Raw genomic sequence first — 23,144 nt, 5'->3', positions numbered from 1 at the left:
ACTCTACTCTCAAAAGGCACTTATCAATGCAAAGGTTAAGATACAGCCTGATCTAAGTGTTTGATGAAGAAACTAGGAATTGGATTTTTTAAACTCTGGCTCTGAAAGTTATATATAGTTTTAATTATTATTTTTTGAGATGGAGTCTTGCTTTGTCACATAGGCTGGAGTGCAGTGGTGCGATCTCTGCTCACTGCAACCTCCACCTCCCAGGTTCAAGTGATTCTCCTGCCTCAGCTTCCTGAGTATCTGGGACTACAGGTACCTGCTACCACGCCCAGCTGATTTTTGCATTTTTAATAGAGATGGGGTTTTGCCATGTTGGCCAGGCTGGGCTCGAGCTCCTGACCTCAGGTGATCCACCCGTCTCGGCCTCCCAAAGTGCTAGGATTACAGGCGTGAGTCACCACGCCTGGCCAATTTTTTTATTTTGGTAATACAGCCTGACCATTATCCCTAGAGCTAGTTTTGTCATTGGCACTAACTTCTCCAAACGTTGGCTGTGTTCAGTCTATGAAGACAAGAACAGAGAGATTGATTTGTCTGCAGACGGCAACATTTCCATGAAGTATTATAAGGTGAAAACATAAATCCATTTAAAGACTGTTAGAAGTAGTCTGGAAAACCTCCCTGAGGTCCTGAAGGCCTGCAGGAGGAGCTGGCTTTCCATAGCTGTCGTTTAGTGTTGCTGTGGCAGAGAATGCTGGGCAGGACACTGGATCCAGATAAAGCACTTCACATGCCCACAAGGCAAGGAAAAAGACAGTCCCTTTCACAGATACACTGCTGTGTGGCCAATTTCAAAATTCCACGAGAATGAAAACTGGGTGGCAGGCATCTGACTTGCACAGTTACGCATTTGAGTTGGCTACCCAGGTCTTCCACACAATCCCATTTCGTCAGTCATTAGTCAAATTCTTTTTTTTTTTTTTTTTTTGAGACAGTCTCGCTCTGTTGCCCAGGCTGGAGGTAGTGGCACAATCTCAGCTCACTGCAACCTCCGCCTCCTGGGTTCAAGCGATTCTCCTGCCTCAGCCTCCCAAGTAGCTGGGACTACAGGCATGTGCCACCACACCCAGCTAATTTTTTATATTTTTAGTAAAGACGGGGTTTCACTGTGTTAGCTAGGATGGTCTTGATATCCTGACCTTGTGATCCGCCTGCCTCAGTCTCCCAAAGTGCCGGGATTACAGGCGTGAGCCACCGCACCCGGGTAGTCATTAGTCAAATTCTAACCAGTTACAGGTCCTCTGCTATCAAGAGACAACTACACACAGTTCAAAGAGCCTAAGAGTGGTTGTGAGGTTGGGAGGAGAAAGTCTCTCCATTGAAAAGGGGAAAAGAATCATCTTAGACTATTTGTGCCAGAAAGACTTCACATTTCAAACTCAATTCATGAATAATAATATATAAAAAAGCCCTGTAAGAATCTGACTTCCAACCAGAATTCTAAATGGACAATGTAAGGTTTTCAGATAATATCTGAAATAGGTGTTTCAAGTCTGGTACTTTGCACATAGTCGTCAGTCACTATTGAATGTGCATCTAAACTCCACTACGAGTCAAACTACACTGTCATCTCCATCTGTAGCTGCACATCTCCTAGACTCTTCTCTATATTTCTTAGAACTGTGCAATTCAAATCTAGACCATATAAAATAAGTTTATTGATTTAACGGAATTTGTGGTTCACGAGAGCATCTGCTGACCTGCCTGCCTACCTTCCTAAAATTTCAGTTTACCAGTTGAGATTAGGAAGTGACTCTTCATAAAGGTCATCATCTAAGTTATTTTCTATGATTTAGATCTGACTTTCTATCAGCCGAAGCCCGTCCAATGCTTTTGAAGCAATTCTAGCATGTGAAATTGCAGTTACTACAAGGCAAGAGACACACACTGTGCTGCTGCTTAATTTCATGATGCGTCATCATCTGCTGAAGGCAAAAATAGCAAAGAACCATGTGCTCCATGATCACTACTTGACAAAAAGCCCACTGAAATCAACAGCCTGTAAATCCTCTACACGTGCCTCTTCTCCATCCCCGTGAAAATAACTGCCCGACGTATGCACCACTCACAACCCATGGCTGCTCATTTTATAATTAAGAGCCAATATCATAAATAGGAGCAAGCAAAGTATGCATGATTTGCTGAAACTGAAAAGGAAACTAAATTAGCAAGTCCTGAGTACTGAGAAACAGAAGGCCATTTTGGGAATTTCTTTTAATTATAGGTGCATGCACCCACCATGCCCGGCTAATTTTTGTATTTTTAGTAGAGATGGGGTTTTGCCATGTTGGCCAGGTTGATCTCGAACTCCTGACATCAAGAGATCCACCCGCTTCAGCCTCCCAAAGTACTGGGATTACAGACGTGAGCCACCGTGCCTGGCATTTTTTGGGGAATTTCTTTATCTAAGGCTTGTCGATACAAAAGAGGTTTGTTTGCCTTAGACTAAAACAAAAAATTAAACAGGCCATTTTTTCTGATTAGAACAAAAGCCTATGATACTTAGGTCAACTAAAGAAGCCTCTAATGGACAACCAAAACTTTTGTTTTTTTTGAAAAAAGGTCTTGGTCTTTCATCCAGGCTGGAATGCAGTGGCTCGCGGCAGCCTTGAGCTCCTGGACTCAAGCAGTCCTCCCGCCTGAGCCTCCTGAGGAGCTGGAATCACAGGCGTGCTTGTACTACCACCTCTGGCTAATTTTTTTATTTCCTGTAGAGACGGGGTCTTACCATGTTGCCCAGGCTGGTCTTGAACTTCTGGGCTGACGCAATCTGCCAGCCTCGGCCTTCCAAAGTGCTGGGATTATGGGCATGAGCCACTGTGTCCAGCCAACTAAAACTATTTTTTTTTAACCTTAGGTAGAAGTAAACTTTTGTTTCTGACCACAAGGAAAATATATTCATTGGCAAATCAATAAAAAAAATAGCAAATGTTCTTTACAGTGTTTCCTATAAAAATCTGTAAGCTTTATTTGGTAAAACTATCATATTAACCTTGTACCAATGTCTGACCACTAAATCTTTCACTTGGGAAAATCTGATAATTTCACCTTAAAACTTACTTTGTTATACCAAAAAGTGATTTTTTTTTTTTAATTTCTAGAAGTTGACTCATATTCCTATTCTGCAGGAAATCATAATGTTTATCTTGTGAAGAATTCTGGGTATAGAGTTACCATGTAAAAGATCTTGATAACAGTATTTCCAAATTCCAGGTGTAGAGATGAAGCAGGCACCAGGCCAGGGGGCCAGGTTAGGTCAGCTAACGGGTCTGGTGACTTCAGACAAGCAGTTCATCTCTTTGGTTCCACTTCTTCACCAACAAAATGAGGAGTTAGACTAATCTCTAAGACCCCCTTTCAGGCCTAAACCGATCTAAATCTATTCAACTTCTATTGGCTACATGACTTTGCAGTTATGAAAAATTCCAATGATTTCTTAGAAACTAATCCTAATTGACTGTATTAATTGAGTTCTCAATAACAAACCCAGGGCTTTCATAAACGAATGATCAAAATGCGGAGCACTTTCTATGAGCAACATTAGAACACTCAGGGAAAGACCGGTGTAAGTACATAATGCCTTCATGTATATGGATAATATAATATAGTTCAGAATATACACATGGCTTATAACAGTGCTAGATGACAGGGCCACACATGCTCCCCAGTGGATACTCAGATATTAACTAACAAGAAGAGTTAGCACTTCAGTGCTAGACAACTCTAAAAACCTTAATATACGGTCTGTATTTTCCTCTAAGTAAATGCCTGCCATGTGATGCTCATCCTACTTTCCTTCTGGCTTAGAGTCTAAACCTTAAACTGATTCTCATTATTTGACATAAAAACATTCTACCCAAGATACTCAAACTAGTTGTCGCGATCAAACGGGAGCTTTACAGAGCATAGCCTCCTGACCCGCGCCAGTCAGAGTGCAGAAGTAGCTCAAGCTTTTCTTATCTAACTCGCCATATGCATTCTGTGGGAGAAATTCTTTCAGAAACTGATTCTCCTATCCAATCTTAGAATCATATCAGAAACGAAGAGAGAGAGAAAATAAAAGACTTTCAGTTAAATCACTGGCTGCTAGATCATAAGGTAATTTGATTGTCAAGGCGAAAGAGTACGGCATGGATCCAAATATTAATTTCATACAACTCACTTGTTGATGGTTCTTCCAAAAGTGACCTGAACGAGGGCAATTAATGTTCTTCTCACCCATTTAAACACTAAAACAGAAACCAGAGGAAAACTTTTTATCACAGGGTATCACAATTTGGGACATTTTCATAGCTGTACAAAGCATAAATCTTACCACTTAAGATCATTTGAGTCCTGCCATCAAGTCAAGACTATGACATCTGCAGAATTTGGGTTTAGGTTAGCGAAATTCTGCTCAGGAAAACTCTCCTGACTAGGCTTTCATTTTCTACTGAGCAGCTGATGAGATGAAACCCGAGTTTTTACAGTGTTTCAATGCCTCCCAACAGCTGAGCTCGCAAGTGCAAAGAGTACTTCATCTGTCCCTGGGCTATTGACAACATGTCTGTTTTCCACCAGCACACAGTATAATTCTATTTTAGATTTCTGTCTGGCTTGCTGAACCCAATTTTGAACACACTGCTGAATGAGAAACATCTGTAGTCAAGTATTTTGAAATATTAATGAACTGACGGGTCTAACTGTTCCCGTTTGAAGCAGTTTGCAGATCACTGTGTACTTTATATATACCACATATTTGGGAGAGGGTAAGTGAACGGTGAAGAGCCAGGACCCTGAATGAGAAATGAATTTGTAGTCTCCAGTGCCACCCCCCCAGCAGCAGGGCACAAGTCACCTTCTCCGAACCCCAATTTCCTCATCAGGAAAGGATGGTATTAACATGTGCCTTTCTTTGCTCTGAAGGTCTTTCCCCATGTGTGTGAAAAAGACTGTGAAGGGTTCTACGGATCTAAACTTTTATTATTGACATAGAGACACATTTTTATAGGTATAGAAAATGAACATAAACCAACATAAGGCAAAGAAATGCCATGAGGATATTTTAGGTTCACAAATTGGAACTTAAACCCAAATTTTCATTTATATATTCACTTCCATCTATTGAAGTGTTTGGCTACTGACATACGAGGAAATAAGAAATTCAGACTCGGTCGTAATGGGGCCAGGAGTTCAGGGTTCTTGTATCCACTAAGAAAAAGTAACAATGGCAAATTCCCAGACATCTCTGTACAAGGGCAACCACACAAATAAAAATCATAGAAAATAGACTTGGCACTAGACTTCAATATACTCTAAAGCCATTTCTAATTTTTTTAATGGATCAAAATATCCAGTTAAAGTAGTATGAATCCCTCATGTAAAGTCAAGTCTTCGAGTCGGAACCATACCTCAAAAATGTCTTAAACTTTTTGATGGAATTTGCTGGAATGCTGCCAAGCATGTAGACGTGTTCATTTTAGGTTGGCATGGAGGCTGGGATGAGCGTCTGTCAGTGATGATAACTTCACTTTGCCGTTCTAGGGCAGGAAAGAGGTGGCTCATACCTAGAGGGTCTGAGGACAAGTGCAACTCTAGGAAGAGTGCCTGACGACCAAGGGGTTATTTTTAAAAAGAAAGGGGCAGGGGTATTACTGGGTCCCTTTTTGTATACTAAAGCAAAAACCAAAACTCATTTTGCTACAAATTTTCTATCACTGATAGCCCCTTACTCTATTTCCCTCACCTTCCCTAGTCCCCAGTACCCCCCGATACACACACACACACGAGCCCCGTTACTCCAAAGGCTTGTTTGTTCAAAGCCACAGAGGCAGCTGCACGAGCACTAGGATTCTGCTGATGATGAACAGATCACATCTCATTATAAATGAGGTTCTATTTATTCTCTCTGAAATGCCACTAGCAAAACCAAACGTGCTCCGAGCAGGCAGAGATGGAGGAAGTGCATGCTGCAGGCATGGTGAGGAGCCCTGCTCCGGCTGATACTGGCTCTGACATGCCTACCGTGTCTCTTAGGCTCTGTACCAACAGCAAAGACAAAAACAATGATGAAGGCTAGGACAGGGTCCTCATTCTTATCAACTCTATAGGAAACTGGGGAGACGCATGATTTAATGGGCCACATTTCACCAAAGAAAAGTCAGACTTTGGGTGGATTATTATTGGTCTATATTGAATCAAGTTAAACATCACTGTGTATGTCTTCAAGCGTCCCAAATATTGAAAGGCTATTAGGTTTTTTATCTGAAAGGAGTTTTCATATGTGGATGATATGCCACCATATAGATACTTCTTCAATAAGTTATCTTCCATTTCTAAAATTTATCTTAGTTCCAACTTTTCATTATTGTAATTATGCTAAAATATCCTTATGTGTAAATCTCTGCCTGCGTTTTAGAATTTCATTTTGTCTATCGCTTAATGTGAATTACATTTTTGGACCCCTTAATCTGAAAATTCACTGATGGCAGAATCTGCATCTGATATGTTTTTGTTTCCCTACAGCTCTGTATCTAAAACATATAGTCTCAAAGTGTTTGATGACCGACATTATATATTCTCTTGGCTTTGGCTCAGAAGCTCTCAAAGTGTTTGATGATTGACATTATACATTCTCTTAGCTTTGGCTCAGAAGGAGAAAAAGGTCAATGAGCAAAGATAGCAAAGATAATTCATTCTGGCACTTAACATTTTTCTTGCCTAATCACTCATCAGAACATCCATCCAGGCATGTTGTTGATCACCTACCATGGATCAGGCATCAGTAGGAGATACTGAGGATTAAGACACAGAAGACAAATTCAAGTTGCACTTGAAATTTTTTCATCTGTTAACAATTCTTTAAGTGACATGTTAAGGGATTTATAAATGAGAAGGGATCCACGGCCCCATTTCCTATGTAAGACCAACTGGTAGCCTGCTCCTTTGCCTCAAGGGAAAAGGTGCTGATGTGAACGACAGAGCCCAGGACATTGCTGTTGCACTGTCTGGCTGGCTGGTGCCATTACTGAGTCTTCCTAACCCTTGCTCTTATCATTTGCTTCCCCTTCGAGGTGGTCAGGTGTGCCCTGGGCACCCGCCATATCTCTAGCTGGTACTGAGGCTCCAGGTATGACAAAGTCTGCTGGTGTCAAGATTCAGAGTGTTGGGAGCTGTGAACGCGTGGATGGAGAGTAGTATTAAGTCCTATTCAACGCTCAACACTAAGCCATGGAGTCCAGTTTACCTTTCACCAAGGGGATGCTTTCGGGGAGAGGCACTTGTACAGCTCTTAAAGAAACAGAACTTTGATCCCCATTTTACAATGGCTTCTTCTACGTGCATCTCTCCCTGAGGAACCACCAGGGCAGGATTTCTCAACTCCAGCATTGCTGTCATTTGGAGCAGGATAACTCTGCCGCGGGGCTGTCCTGAGCACTGCAGAATGTTTAGCAGCATCCCACACTCTACCCACGAGATGCCAGTAGCACCCCTCACTCCAAGGTATGACAATCAAAAACATTTTCAGACATCGCCATATGTCCGTCCCTCCCTCCATGAAGAACTACTGCTCAAGAGGAAAAAAGGTAGCTGAAAAACAGGGTAGAGGCATTCCCACGGCCTTGCCATGGAATTATCCTAACACTAAAACTCACTCTTAACAACAGGATTCTTACTGTGCTATGCAGAATAGTTTTCTGTATGACTTTTAGTGATAAGGCAATGAAGCTACGCCAAGTCACATACAAAGAAACGTGAAGGATTCCAGCCTTCTGTAGTCAGAGGAACATGGTGCAGAGTTCCTACACAGGACGCTATGCTACATTAGGACAGAGATGATATCTGTCTTGGGGTTGTATATGTCTAGTTGGCTTTTTTTTTGAGACAGAGTCTCGCTGTCACCCAGGCTGGAGTGCAGTGGTGCGATCTCGGCTCACTGCAACCTCCGCCTCCTAGCTTCAAGCGATTCTCCCGCCTCAGCTTCCCAAGTAGCTGGGATTACAGGCATGCACCACCATGCCCGGCTCATTTTTGTATTTTTAGTAGAAATGGGGTTTCACCATGTTGGCCAGGATGGTCTCGATCTCTTGACCTCATGATCCACCCACCTTGGCCTCCCAAAGCACTCGGATTACAGGCGTGAGCCACCGTGCCCGGCCTGGGTTAGCTCTTAAAAGGCTATGTTGAATGAATGGAAGCATGAATATAAATACATGTCTGATGCATTTCAGCAATAAAGGGATATTAAATGCATGTGCATGTACGATTATGTATACCACTTAACTAGCAAATACCACTAAATAATAACAAAGAAGCTTACTTCCTCGAAGTTCAAAAATCTCCCCAATCAACATGAAACATGGTTCAGCCAAGGCGTCTTTCCTCCCATCCACATCATCGCCGTAATCTGACAGGTCACTGTCCTCCTCTGTCTCCTCCTGGGAATACAGCAGTCATAGGAAGCAGATAACTTATCCAAGAAAACTGGCAGAGTTGTTCTCCTTTTTCAAGTGTAAATCCCAAACTATCTATTCATATTTTAGCCTTAATTTTTCAGTTTTCATGCAGAAACTATCCATTCTCAACACAGAGGACAGAATCAGAAAAGCTTGATTCTAGAGCCTTATTCAAGGCTTAAAATAAGCTAACTTAAAAAAACTGTCACTGTATTAATAATCGTTAATTAGTAATGAATTAACAGACAATAAAATAGTTTTCTAACCACTTTGAATTTCAAAACTAAGGCTTTTAATTTATTTTATTTTATTTTATTTAGTTTTCTCTCCTTTAAAACAGCAGGAAGTAAATATTTCTAAATTCACTTTTTTTTTTCTTACATACATGCATTTTAAAGTAATTTGGTTATTTTTAAAGCTGTGACTTAAGCTTTTATTCTGTCCTTCAGCTAGTCCCATGTCCTGATCTGCACATCAGCAGGTTTCAGTTAAAAACACATATGATATACCAGGCACCAGGCTAGTGCAAATGAGTGTGAGGTGCCTTCTGGGGAGACTGACACACAGGCAGCATGACAGACACACAGGGCAGGACACAGTGCTGTCCCAGAGGGGCAAACATTAGGTGCTGGAAGCAGCTGAGGATGTGTACCGCAATGTCTACGTAGAGGTAGCAGCTGAAGCGTGGGCCCAGGCAGGTCTTTGGGACATACTTACATCAGGCAAGCAGAGGAAGGGACGGGGAAGTCATAGAGGCTGGAGGAATTCCCTAAAACTTCACAGCATCACAGAAGTCCAGCAACAGCAAACGCCTCAAAGAGGCTGAGAAAGGTAAAGACTGAGAGGAAGCCACTGGCAGCTTCAGAGTCACTTCACAGAGTGACTGAGCCATATGTCAACTCCAGGGGTTCAGGAATAAAAGGGAGGTGAGGCAGGTGAGCCAGCCAAGTACAGACGGACACATGAAGGAAAGTGGGGGAGATGCTTGGGGCGCCATGGGTAGACGTGTGGACCGGAGCAGGTATGGGTGTGTTCTGTGGGACGTGCTGACTTCTGCCCCAGCTGAGAATGCAGAAGAGCAGTGTGCTCCTTTTCACCATCAGTTCCTCTGTCCAAACTCGAAGCCACCTCCATGAAGAGGCAGTGACATCTGGCAATGGACTGAGGGGAAGCCACATTTCAGAGGTGGTCCTGTGCAATTCGCAAGAGGGCCAGGCAAGGTACCTCTGTGGTGTGCACAGAAGTGCACAGCCTACTCTGGAGAGAAGTCTGGGGTTCAGAAGATGAGATCGAAAGCTCTGCAGGCTCTATACATTCCCTTATCCACATACTACTGCCAGATCATCCTGCTTCAGTATATCTCATGCTTCTTCACGCCTGAGAATATAGCCTAAACTCTCAGCCTGGCATGAACCTCACCCCTCCCTGCTTCTGTGCTGTACCTAATCTTCCATTACAGCATTGCACAAAGCCTCCAGTCTGGGCCAACGACCTCCAGCCTATTCCATAAACACAACCTCCTCTACTGAACCTTCAGCATGAACCCCCGCCCCCACCCATGACAGCCCACACTCAGCCTCCCCAGACCTGGGGACTGGCGCCCCTTGTGTAGCGGGGTTCCTGTAGAACTTCCTACTCTCCTTTCACTTACCAACTCTGAAGTGGTAAAACCACTCTGTCCTCCCCTGCAAGTCACTTGGAAGAACTAAGATACAGAAATACAAGCAGGTGCCTCAAAATGTGACAGTGATGGTGGCTGAAAATGGAGGGATTTGCTTCCCCCCATGAGGAGGACAAGCTTAGTATCTGCTGAAATACGCTACAAAAGTGGTTCACCCTTTAGATGGCTCACCTCCTGGTGGGAGAAGAAGTCGCGAGGAAGTCTTTCCAAAAATGAGGATAATGAAAAAGAATTTTTTTTCCCCTGCACATCAATAACCTTGAGGTAGTCAGGAGAAGGGCTCAAGAAGGCATAAAGTGCTTCACTCTGACACAGTCTTTCATCTGAAAGCAGATTCTGTGGAAGAAAGAGGATTAATGCTCTAGTGTGGGAAATCGTCTGTGTGGCTGGGAGCTACCAGCAAAGGCAAGCGAGGCAGAGCTGTCACAAATTTACTTTCCTCAGACTTCTGAACCTAAAACCACTTCCCTTTACCCCTGAAAGAAACTGTATAAGATCAATTCTTAATGATCTTAATGGCAAACAATCCTCTCCAGGTTAACTAGTAGTGCCCAAATCACTCTGCTCATGGGAGACACCTATGCAGAAGGCAGAACTCACTCTACTCTGCACCGCTTGGTACAATGGAAGATTCTTACTTTACAGCTCAGAGATCCCGGGTGCTACCACTTTTGAAATACAACTTTTGGCCGGGCGCGGTGGCTCAAGCCTGTAATCCCAGCACTTTGGGAGGCCGAGACAGGCGGATCACGAGGTCAGGAGATCGAGACCATCCTGGCTAACACGGTGAAACCCCGTCTCTACTAAAAAATACAAAAAAAAACTAGCCGGGCGAGGTGGCGGGCGCCTGTAGTCCCAGCTACTCGGAGGCTGAGGCAGGAGAATGGTGTAAACCCGGGAGGCGGAGCTTGCAGTGAGCTGAGATCCGGCCACTGCACTCCAGCCTGGGCGATAGAGCGAGACTCCGTCTCAAAAAAAAAAAAAAAAAAAAGAAATACAACTTTCACTCATCTGTGTTTGACCAACTTAAATTTTTGCAAATTACACATGGATATCTCTAAATTGCCCTTTTATGGTTATATTCAGACTTTGTACATCAGCTGAAAAAAAGAACTTTGAGTTATCACATGGTGGCACTACCTGCCAGGCAATAGTTTCATTTCCCCGTGCTGCCACTTTCCAGGCAGTACGCGTTTACATAATTATGTAACAGTTTCTTTGCTTTTCTTTTTTTTTGAGACGGAGTCTCACTTGGTCATCCAGGATGGAGTGCAGTGGCGCGATCTCGGCTCACTGCAACTTCCGCCTGCCAGGTTCCAGCAATTCTCCTGCCTCAGCCTCCCAAGTAGCTGGGACTACAGGCGGGTGCCATCATGACTGGCTAATTTTTGCATTTTTTAGTAGAGATGGGGTTTCACCATATTGGCCAGGCTGGTCTCGAGCTCCTGACCTCGTGATCTGCCTGCCTCGGCCTCCCAAAGTGCAGGGATTACAGGTGTGAGCCACCGCACCTGGCCATATATAACAGTTTCTACTGGCCCTCAAACTGGAAAGTTCCGAAAGTTCTGTATGTACTTACCTGGCCTTAGAAGAGAGTAATGAAGAACATAAATTGAGCTTTTATGAGCTCAATTTGGTGAGACGGCAGAATTAACAATGTGACCATAGAATATTTACACATCTAGTATTGTAAGACGTTGGGCTTAGGAATAAGTAAACCTACAGGAACTGTCAGCCACGTAGGGAGATGGAACACTCAGGAGCCAGCTATGCCTCTGATGACACAGTGTTGGGGGAGGTGGAGGTTCAGTTCCAGAGGCGCTGGTCCATGATGGCAACATCCTATTTGTTGAGATGGCAAATGACCCGACAAACGCTATGACTTTTCCTAGAAAAATCACCTCTTAGAAGGTCCAATACTGCCATGCTGGGGACAAGGGGTCCACGGAGCACCATCGGCATTCATATACCCTGCAGAAGACTGGCCTGGAGGTGGGCGGGCCCCGCCATTGCCATTGAGAATGAGATTAAGGGGGATGGGCAGTGCCCCTACTGCCCTCCCTGCCCTGGAATGCTGCAGTCTTTGTTTTTCAGAATTAAATGGTCAGTTCAACTTGTATGTGAGGATGGATCAGAAGGAGTGAGATATTCTTCCCCTACCTTGATGTCCTTCACTCATCTACTCTCTAACATTTCACAAAATAGCAGGATATACTAATGTTAAGTCTCAAATTTAATACAATCAGCATATTAATAGGGAAATCACTACAGATGTAAATCTTTGACCTTAATTATATTCAATTATGAAGGAAAACAACTCAAACAATTCAACAGCAAAACACGCACACACACACAATAATCCCATTAAAAAGTAGACAAAGGACTTGAATAGACACAAATGAAAACATAAAAATAGAAAACAGGTACATGAAAAAATGATCAACATCATGACTCAGGGAAATATAAATCAAAGCCAGGAGACACCATCTCACGCCAGACAAAAGAAGTGTTGGCAAGGATATGAAAGAAAAGGGAACCCAAGTACACTATTGGTAGGACTGTAAATTAGTACAGTCATTGTGAAAAACAGTACGGAGGCTCCTCAAAAAATTAAAAATAGAGCTACCATATGATCCAACAATGTCACTACTGGATATGTGTCCAAAGGAAATGAAATCAGTATGTCAAAGAGATATCTGCATTCCCATGTTTAAAGCAGCACTATTCACAATAAAGAGGCAAGACATGGAATCAACTTAGGTGTCTGACAGATGACTGGATAGAGAAAACGTGGTATGCATACATCAGGCTTGTCCAGCCCACAGCCTATGGGCTACATGTGGCCCAGTGCAAATCTGTAAACTTTCTTAAAACATTATGAGATTTTTTTGTGATTTTTTTAAAGCTCATTAGCTATCGTTAGTGTATTTTATGTGTGGCCCAAGACAGTCTTTCTTCTTGCAGTGTGGCCCACAGAAATCAAAAGATTGAACAAGATGGAATATTATTCAGCCATAAAGAAGAATGAAATCCTGTCAATTGCAACAACATGAATGAACCTGGAGGACATGAGTGAAACAAACCAGAAAGACGAATACTGCATGATCTCACTCATCTGTATAATCTGAAAAAAAATTGATATATTAGAAGTAGAGAGAGGTGGTTACCAGAGACTGGGGAGGTAAGGATGGGAGAGACTGGTCAATGGCTGGAAAGTTACAATTTAACAGGAGGAATAAGTTCTGGTGTTCTATTGCTCAGCTGGGTGACTATGGCTAACAGTAAGGTATTATATATCAAAAAGGAGCTAGAAGAAAGGTTTTTTAATGTTCTCGCCACAAAGAAATGATAAACGTGGCTGGGCACAGTGGCTCACACCTGTAATCCCAGCACTCTGGGAGGCCGAGGCAGATTGGTCACCTGAGGTCAGGAGTTCGAGACCTGCCTGTCCAACATGATGAAACTCCATCTCTACTAAAGATACAAAAATTAGCCAGGCGTGGTGGCATAATCCTAGCTACTTAGGGGGCTGAGGCAGGAGAACTGCCTGAACCCAGGTGGTGGAGGTTGCAGTGAGCTGAGATTGCGCCACTGCACTCCAGCCTGGACAAGAAAGCAAGAGTCTGTCTCAAAAAAATAAATGATAAATGCATGAAGTGATGGATATGCTAACTACTGTGATTTGATCATAACATACACATGTATCAAAACATCAAACTGTACCTCGTAAATACATACAAGTGCAATGTCAATTTAAAGAATTCTTTAAAGGATACAAATATGCAGAGTATTTTTTTTTCAGTCTCAGAATTTCTAGCTTCTACTGCATAGGCAAAACTTGTTTTATGAGGCAACGTTCCATGCCTCTGAGAACTTCAGGGCTTTAAGAGCCAAGGTGTGATTAACAATTATACTCTGAATATAGATGGTGCAGCAAAGGAAAAAACAGTGGTTGTTATTGAGGACAGCACACCTTTGGCCTTATTATTTAAAAACAGACTGATAGAAAATAATAAAGTGTTTAAAGGAAATTAAGAAAGTATCTTCAGGGCCTTGGAGTAGGCCAAGATTTCTTAATAGGCGCAAAAGGCATTAACCATAAAATAATAATAAAAAAAAAAAAGATAAAGGGGGCTAAATTAAAATTGAGAACATCTGTACATTAAAAGAAATCATTAAGGAAAAGACAATCCATAGAAAGGGGGACAATATTTGCAGCACATAAGCTCGGACAAGGAACTCATATCCAGAATATGGACAAACCCATACAGCATTATGGAAAGGATGAGCCGCAGCACAATAGAAAAGTAGACACAACAAACAGCCAGGTGCAGTGGCTCACGCCCGGAGTCCCAGCACTTTGGGAGGTCCAGGTGGGCAGATCACCTGAGGTTGGGAGTTTGAGACCAACCCGACCAACATGGTGAAACCCTGTCTCTACTAAAAACACAAAAATTAGCCAGGCGTGGTGGCAGGTGCCTGTAAATCCCAGCTACTTGGGAGGCTGAGGCAGGAGAATCACTCGAACCTGGGAGGCAGAGGTTGCAGTGAGCCAAGATCGCGCCACTGCACTCCAGCCTGGGCAACAAGAGTGAAAATCCGTCTTAAAAAAAAAAAAAGAAAAAACAAAAATCCCAAACACAATGGGATACCACTACACCCAAAATGGCTAAGAAGAAAAAGGCAAAAAATAAGTGTTGGTGAGGATGTGGGGCAATCAGAACCCTTACACACTGCTGGGGAGGGTATAAAAACTGCTACGACCATGAAGAAAAACGGAAAAATCCTAATCTCTGGGCATCAGCCGACATATATTTGCCAAAAGACAAGTGTTAGATGTTTATATAAGCACCCTTGGTAAAAGCCTCAGAGTGGAAAGGAGCCAAAGGCTCGTCAACAACGGCATGACTTTGGAATGTAGTGTATTCACACAATGAAAACCTCTCACAGCAACAAAAATGAATAATCTACAACTAAGATGACACGATGGACGAGTCCTGTGAACATAATGAGTGAAAGAAGTCAGAAACGAAGGAATCCACACTATACGGTTCCATTTATATAAAGTTCAAAGACAACTGTAACTAATCTATGGTGCTGGAAGCTGGGACAGCAGTTCCCTTTGGCGGGGCGCAGTGATGGGAGGGAGCTGAGGGCTGCTGGTGAAAATCAGTTTGTTGGACTGGCTGCTACTTACATGGGTGTGTTCAGTTTGTGAAATGGAGACAGTTACACACTTACGTGTATTTTTATATGTACATTTTATTTTAATTTAAAAAAAACACCCGGCCGGGCACGGTGGCTCACGCCTGTAATCCCAGCACTTTGGGAGGCCGAGGCGGGCGGATCACGAGGTCAGGAGATCGAGACCATCCTGGCTAAAACGGTGAAACTCCGTCTCTACTAAAAACACAAAAAATTAGCCGGGCGTGGTGATGGGCACCTGTGGTCCCAGCTACTCGGGAGGCTGAGGCAGGAGAATGGCGTGAACCCAGGAGGCAGAGCTTGCAGTGAGCTGAGATTGGGCCACTGCACTCCAGCCTGGGCGACAGAGTGAGACTCTGGCTCAAAAACAAACAAACAAACAAAAACCAAAAACAAACAAACAAAAAAAAACCCAAGTTTTTTTTAGCATCTAGCATGGCTTGTGAGAACAAAAACCAAACTACCAAGCTCTTAGAATGATGACAGTTTAACCCCAAATAACTTTTTCTCTCATATCCCACATTTTTCACTTCCTTACCTGTAAAAACTTATTTAATTGATTCTTCGACTTCTCCATAAACTTCTGATCTATAGATTTGAAAGGCAGCTTGCTAAGAGAAGGCAACTGGACTTTTTTTAAAGAAGGGACACACTGTGGGGGGAAAAATGAAATGTTAGTATTTTGAAATTACATTTTAATCTTAAAAAAAGATTGAGAATAATAATTAGAACAAAACAAATCTCCTCCTCCTGTACTTGTTCCTCTGAGGTGAAAACCTACCCATTTCAATCAGGCTTGAAGAATCTGGAGGAACGGAAACTGCTGGAAAACGCTAAAGCACATCCTCAAACCTACAGATCTTTGGGAGCTGGGAAGTCACACGGCCAAGCTGGTACGAGGGACCTGCATACCACGCAGAGCGGCACACGATGTGACAAATGGAAACCTGGCTCACAGAAAGTTTTTCACCTAGAAGGTGTTGTGTTTATAACATCTCCGTAAAAAGCTAAAGTTAACAAAAGAAAACAATGGGAACAAAGAAAACTTGGGTTGTAGCTCTATTACTGCATTTCTTTTCTGTTTTTTTTTTTTTTTTTTTTTTTTTGAGACAGGGTCTCACTCTGTCACCCAGGCTGAGTGTAGTGGCATGATCACGGCTCATGGCAGCCTTGATCTCCCGGGCTCAAGCCATTCTCCCACTTCGGCCTCCCAAGTAGCTGGGACTACAGGCACACACCATCATGCTTGGCTAATTTTTAAATTTTTGGTAGAGGCAAGGTCTATGTTGTCCAGGCCAGTGTCAAACTCCTGGATACAAGCGATCTTCCTGCCTCGGCCTCCCAAAGTGCTGGGATTACAGGCGTGAGCCACCACTCCTGGCCTTTTTACTGCCTCTCAGTGGCAAACTATAGATTGTAAGTATGTCAACAAAATATATTCATAGTATGAAGAGAGCACCCTTCATGGATTAAGTCCTCCCTTCTACCAGACACTGTGCTAGAAGCATGGCATGTGTTATTCCATCCTTACAACAACTCTGAAATTTTAGAGAAATGAAACAGGCAGTGAGAGCTGGAAGGGAGGACTAGAATCACACAGTACCCAAAAAGGTGCTTCCTGTCACAGCTGTCGACAGGAAGTGTTCTCACAACAGAAAAACTCACACCGTAGGAAAGGGCCGGGGTAAGAGAAGAGCCCAGCCATGAGTCCACAGATGAGGAAAGATGACACAGGACGGGCATGGACTTTCATGTTTGTTTCTTTTAATGCTTCCATGTAATTGTTTTCATTGTCTAAGTAAATTTTACTTTCTGAAGATATTTCAAAATTTTCCCTCAACTCTTTTTCCTCCTGCTTTGATACTAAACTTTGGTTTCACAATAGTTTTTCACAGAGAAAACACATTTTTTCTGTAGTATCAATTTTACTCAACAACTTTGGGGAAAATTCATTGTTATACTGAGACAAATTTTTGCTTTCCACACTGCGAAGGTGACCAAAGGTCGTCTGAGAAATGTAGCATGCATGACATTCAGTTTTGGTCACTGTCCTTAAAAAGCAGTTGAAGAAATTATAGTATGTAGTGATGAAAACAGGTTAAAAAATCACTCTGGGGACAAGGTTAAAGAAAAGAGACACACTTCATTCACAGAAGAAGAGTCTGAGAGGTGCCCATGAGGTTTTGTAAAGGAGCAGCGTGGCTTCAAACCACGTTTTAAAACTTTGTTTTCCTTCCTCCTTTCTTCTTAATCTCAAGATGTAACTTGAGACAGGCTGCATATGTGTTTCCTTTCATTTTGAAATGCAGCCTGGAGTGTGCTGTGAACCTCCACTCCCTTTCTTTCCCCATCCCATCCTCCCATGCTTTATGCACACTGATCTACCCACATGCTTGTTAAGCACACACCACGCTCCTTATCTGGTCATCTATTTCCTGAGAAGCTTCAAGGGCCAGATCCTGATACGGATCAGACACCTCCGGCCACAGTGGCGCCGGCTGCTTCACTGGATGGAACAACAATTCAAGACGAGCCATCAGGGCAGGTCACGCCACCTGACAACTCCTAGTCCCACTGCCTCTTCTGCATTCCAAACCCTCTCTTTAAAATCCCCTGGGTTCCCTCCACAATTGAAGGGTGGAAATTTTTATTTTTATTTTCTGAGATGGCATCTCACTCTGTCGCCAAGGCTGGAGTGCAGTGGTATGATCTTGACTCACTGCAACCTCCGCCTCCCAGGTTCAAGTGATTCTTTTGCCTCAGCCTCTTGAGAAACCGAGACTACAAGTGTGCACCACCACACCCAACTAATTTTTTGTATTTTTAGTAGAGTTGGGGATTTCACCATGTTGGCCTGGCTGGTCTTGAACTCCTGACCTCAAGGGATCCGCCCACATCAGTCTCCCAAAGTGCTGGGATTACAGGCGTGAGCCAACATGCCTGGCTGAGGGTGGAAAGTTTTAGTAAGAATTCTGCCCACTCCTCCCCTTGCTAGCATGGATAATAAAATCTCACTCTCTTTTTGTCACACCTCACTCTTGTTATTATGATGATGGCTTCTTTCTACAAGCAGCGAGCAGCTGGACCCTTTGACAGTTACAGTTTGACCAATATCAGTTCACGCTGAGGAAGAGAAAAATGGACCTAAATTCAAGGAGAAATAATTGAAGAACTGTTCACTGCTGGGGAAGAAAGGCAATGACCCATAGTAGAAGGAGAATTAGAGAAGACAGCAATTCCTGAGGACAAGTAGGAAGAATAATCTAAAAGTAGGATTCTATTAATAATCTTGATTTAGCCATTATGTACATGTCCTATGACAAGTCAGTTAAGCTCTGCGATCAGTTTCCCCCATCTCTCAAATAAAAGAATTAACCTAGATTAGTGACTTTCAGACATTTTACTTTGCAATCCAAAATGCACGTACATATATACATATACATAAATAAAACCGAAACCAAAGGTCTATGAAACAGCGCTCATTACTACTGCTGCTACTACCAAAAAACACAATGATGTTTACCATGTGCCACACATTCTTCTAAATGCTTTACATACACATATTCCCTTAATTCTCATAACAACCCCACAAGGTAGGCACTATTAATATTCGTTTTCACTGATAAGGAAAAAGAGATAAAAAGCAAGTGAGTGATAAATCCCAGGTCAGGCCGAGCACCATGGCTCACATCTATAATTCCAGCACTTTGGAAGGCTGAGGTGGGTGGATCACCTGAGGTCAGGAGTTCGAGACTAGCCTGGCCAACATGGTGAAACCCTGTCTCTACTAAAAATACAAAAATTAGCCAGGCGTGGCGGCATATGCCTGTAATTCCAGCTACTCGGGAGGCTGAGGCAGGAGAATCGCTTGAACCTGGGAGGCGGAGGCTGCAGTGAGCTGAGATCGTGCCATTGGATTCCAGCCTAGGCGACAGAGCAAGACTCCGTCTCAAAATATATATATATATATAAAAGGATAAGTAAATAAATAAATCCCAGGTCACACAGCCATGAAGAGTAGAGCTGAGATTCAGAGCTGAGCAGTCTGGTTCTAGAGGCTGTGCTCCAAGCACTGCACCTTACTGTCTCCCTTGTATATGTGAGAGAATCCAATGCAGTTCGTTCTTTCTACTGCTGCAACTCGTAACTGATGTTGCTACCATCAAGGAATCACAATTGGCCACTGCCAGTTGTGAGAGACGTAGATGATGCTTAGGTCTCTTCCAGCTCTAGGGTTCTCTGGCAATTTACAATGAAAATCAGACAATTATCTGTCCTGATGGAATTAGGCTAGACTAGATGGTTTGATCTATGAGTAAATTTCCAAGTGTCAGGATGAAAATGCCACTGTGCCAGTATCAACAGCAAAGGACGAAGATTAATCAGTTTTCTTATGTGTAAAAATTGAAACGAGCTCTTGTGCAGTAATTCTAGAATCTTGCATTCATGAGTATTCATACCTCACTGAGTTTCCGGTGTAAATTCTGAAACTCACTGAGCCTTCTGGGGACTGTCCAGTTCTTAGTTTCAACTCCTCCAACTTCTTGTAGGCTTACCATGACAAAGTAACACGGCAATTGCTCACCATTCTCTTCTGTAACCTTGGGGAAAACATCAAAATCGATACTTAACAAAAAGCATGGTGAACGGATGCAGAGGGAAGATTTGTAAGTGTCCTCCTAAGGAGATTTCCCTCCTCATGGTGTACCCTGCAGGATCCCTGGAACTGTGAATATTATAGATTTTATTCTAGTAAGTTACGTTATATGGCATAGTAGACCTTAAAATAGGGGGATTTCCTAGGTGGGCCTAACCTAAAAGCAAAGAGTTTTTGCTAGCCAGTAATACGAAAGGAAGTCAGAAAGATTCAAATTCCAAGAAGGAAGCCAGCAAGAAAACAGAGATCTCGCCGGGCGCGGTGGCTCAAGCCTGTAATCCCAGCACTTTGGGAGGCTGAGGCGAGCGGATCACGAGGTCAGGAGATCGAGACTACCCTGGCTAACATGGTGAAACCCCGTCTCTACTAAAAAATACAAAAAAATAGCCAGGCAAGGTGGCGGCGCCTGTAGTCCCAGCTCCTTGGGAGGCTGAGGCAGGAGAATGGCATAAACCCAGGAGGCGGAGCTTGCAGTGAGCTGAGATCTGGCCACTGCATTCCAGCCTGGGCGACAGAGCGAGACTCCGTCTCAAAAAAATAAATAAATAAAACAGAGATATCAGTTCTATGACCAAAGGAACTAAATTCTGCCAACAATCTGAATAAGCTTGGAAGTGGGTTTTACTGAGTCAGTCTGGGAAACATACTGACTTCAGCCTGTGATCCAGCCAGCAGGGAGCCAATGCATCCTGAGCTGGACTCCAGACCTACAGAGATGTGACCAATAAATAGGTGTTGCTTTAAGCATGAAATGTGTTACACAGCAAAAGAAAACTAATACAGCAGGCTCATCCTGTGTTACTTTGAAAATAAATTACAGCAAGCAAACAGGCATCAAATACCTCAGAGCCTCTCAGAGAAGGATGAGGACACCTCCGGTTTAATTTCAGCATCCAGCAAGCCCTGGTTTCTATCCTTACTAAATTTTACACTGGGAGATAACATTTTCTTTACCTCCCAACTGAGATACTGACAATAATCCAGAATAGGCCACTACTATACTTAACATAAGAACATAAAGGGAAAAAGTGTAAAATGCATTGAATTTGAGCTTGAATTAGCATCATACATTGAATTAGAAAGAGTCAGTAAGAAAGGCGAGGGAAAGAGATGAGAGGTTTACTGAGCACCCACTCCGTGAGGCAGGATTGTCACCCCACTGGAAGGACAGGGAAGTAGAGGTACAGACAGGGTACCTGACTTTCCTAAGACCACACTTCTGATGAGTCAGCTAGCACAGAACACAGGCACGTCTGGCTTGATGAAAATGCATTTTCCGCACCTTCCTGGGACTGCTTTGTGAGCTCCAGACGTCAGGTTCCCCTTTCCCATTTCCACTCTCTTTTCTCCGGCCAGAGTACCTCAGCAAGCTTCTTAGCAGCAACTGACTGCCAGGGCACAGAGCCTGGTGATGGTTTCTGTTCCTCCCTCCCCTTTCTGCCTCCCGTAGTATTTGCCTTTGGAAGATGATTTTAATACACTGTGCAGTGTCAGGGCCAGCTCTAAGCAAAACTGAGGAGATAACAGAATTTGTATTCTGTCCTCCAGCAGCCTCTTGTAGCAGCTTTTGCCATTACATTCCTCTGAGCCCATTACCTTCCTACACTTCCACCCAAACAATAACTACCTGCAGTTACTGAGGGTTTCTATGTGGGAGTCTGAGGTTGGGTATGACCTTCCCTGATCCACTGCTCCCTACCTTCCATGGAGAAATGTGTATTGTTCAGCAGCTTAGCTTAATGGGAGCACCAGCAAGTGCCAAAGACATGCAAAAGGCACCTGGTTAGGCTCTCAGGTACTGTGTGTCCTTTCAGGGTAGGTCTTGGAGAGCATGCTTTGTTTTGCCATCCAACCGAGAGATAAATTTAAGGTTGTGAACCGACCCTCTCCCAACCCTTGTAAGAGTGTCAAGCCACTGGCTTGATGGAAAGGCAGGAAAAACAAAGATAAGTCATATGAAATACCAGTGAGGACAAAAAAGCACTCTCTTGCTCAAGACCTTGATATTTGCACATAATGTGGTTATTCAAATGACCACATTATATGACTTTCATCTCCAGGTTTCCACTTGACAGACAGTAGGGCAGGGGAGAAGGAAGCTGTCAACAGTAATGACGTAAACTCCTATAAGCATCTTTCCTCCTGAATGAAATTATTTTTATAGACAAATGAAAAGGGATACAGTATATTCTACAAACTCTTATCTCATATCCCTCAAAAAAAAAAACAGCAAAACAATTCAAAAAATATATTCATTGAAGATTTTAGAGATACTGAAATTTAAACAATTGAAGTCAGCAGGATGAAACAATCAGATGCACTTACATTTTTAGTTTTTCATCTCCAAGACTCAAAAAGTGCTTTCATTTCAACCCTCAATGGAAAAATAAATGGCTAATTCAAGGACATTAAAGTTGCTTTCAATTCCAGTGAACAGGAAAAACGTGCTGTTTGAAGTGGAGTGAGATCAGATCTACACCAAGCAGCCTTGTATAGTTCCCAGTCATGAGCGAACCAGAGTGAAAATTATGGGGGAAGGAAGGTAGGACAAATATGGTCTAAAAGAAAGAGCATAAGTCTTCTACCCTCAATCTTCATTCTTCAGGATAAAATCTTTTTTAATAAAGTCAAACTTTTAAAATAAATTAAGAGGAAAAGCAGTCAAACCTACCTCTCCACTGGTGATGGAGGCTTTCCACATGCCAAGGTTTTCACACCACCAATCCGTTCTTGCCATGTGCAGCTGAAGGTCTGTGCATTCTTTCTCTATTAGGATTATTTCATCCTTCAACTTGGAAACAATCTGCCACAGGGAAAACATCCTGGGAGTTATGAAAACACTTAAAACTACACAATTCAGCGAAGTAGCAGGATTCAAAGTTGACACACAATAATCAGCTGTGTTTCAATACACTAACAGTGAATAATCCAAAAACAAAATTAAGAAAAAAATTCCACTTACAATAGCATTAAGAAAAATTCTTAGGAATTAATGTAAACAAGGAGGTGAAATAATTCTACAATGAAAACTACAAAACACTGATGAAAGAAACTAAAGAAAACAAATATCTGTAAAGGCATCCCATGTTCACAGATTGTAAGAATTAATATTGCTGTCAGTACTACCCCAAGCAATCTACAGCTTCAATGCAATCCC

The 23,144-nt window shown here is 42.9% G+C and overlaps 1 protein-coding gene across 1 annotated transcript in view; it reads right to left on the bottom strand.

Moving 5' to 3' along the window:
- SNX25 (sorting nexin 25) overlaps positions 1-23,144 on the bottom strand; it is a 145,061-nt gene that overhangs the window by 2,072 nt on the left and 119,845 nt on the right. Inside the window, exons 11-16 of the mRNA XM_033215842.1 lie at positions 22,659-22,790; positions 19,791-19,931; positions 15,869-15,982; positions 10,297-10,461; positions 8,309-8,426; positions 4,172-4,238 (exon numbers count right to left, since the gene is read on the bottom strand). Coding sequence (XP_033071733.1) covers positions 4,172-4,238; positions 8,309-8,426; positions 10,297-10,461; positions 15,869-15,982; positions 19,791-19,931; positions 22,659-22,790 — 737 coding nt within the window. The remainder of the gene's footprint in view (positions 1-4,171; positions 4,239-8,308; positions 8,427-10,296; positions 10,462-15,868; positions 15,983-19,790; positions 19,932-22,658; positions 22,791-23,144) is intronic.

The sequence above is a fragment of the Trachypithecus francoisi genome, unplaced genomic scaffold (assembly GCF_009764315.1).
Source record: "Trachypithecus francoisi isolate TF-2019V2 unplaced genomic scaffold, Tfra_2.0 Lachesis_group1, whole genome shotgun sequence".
NCBI classification, from domain to species: Eukaryota; Metazoa; Chordata; class Mammalia; order Primates; family Cercopithecidae; genus Trachypithecus; species Trachypithecus francoisi.
The sequence above is the reverse complement of the archived record's forward strand: the minus strand, read 5'-3'. Positions and strand labels throughout refer to the sequence as shown.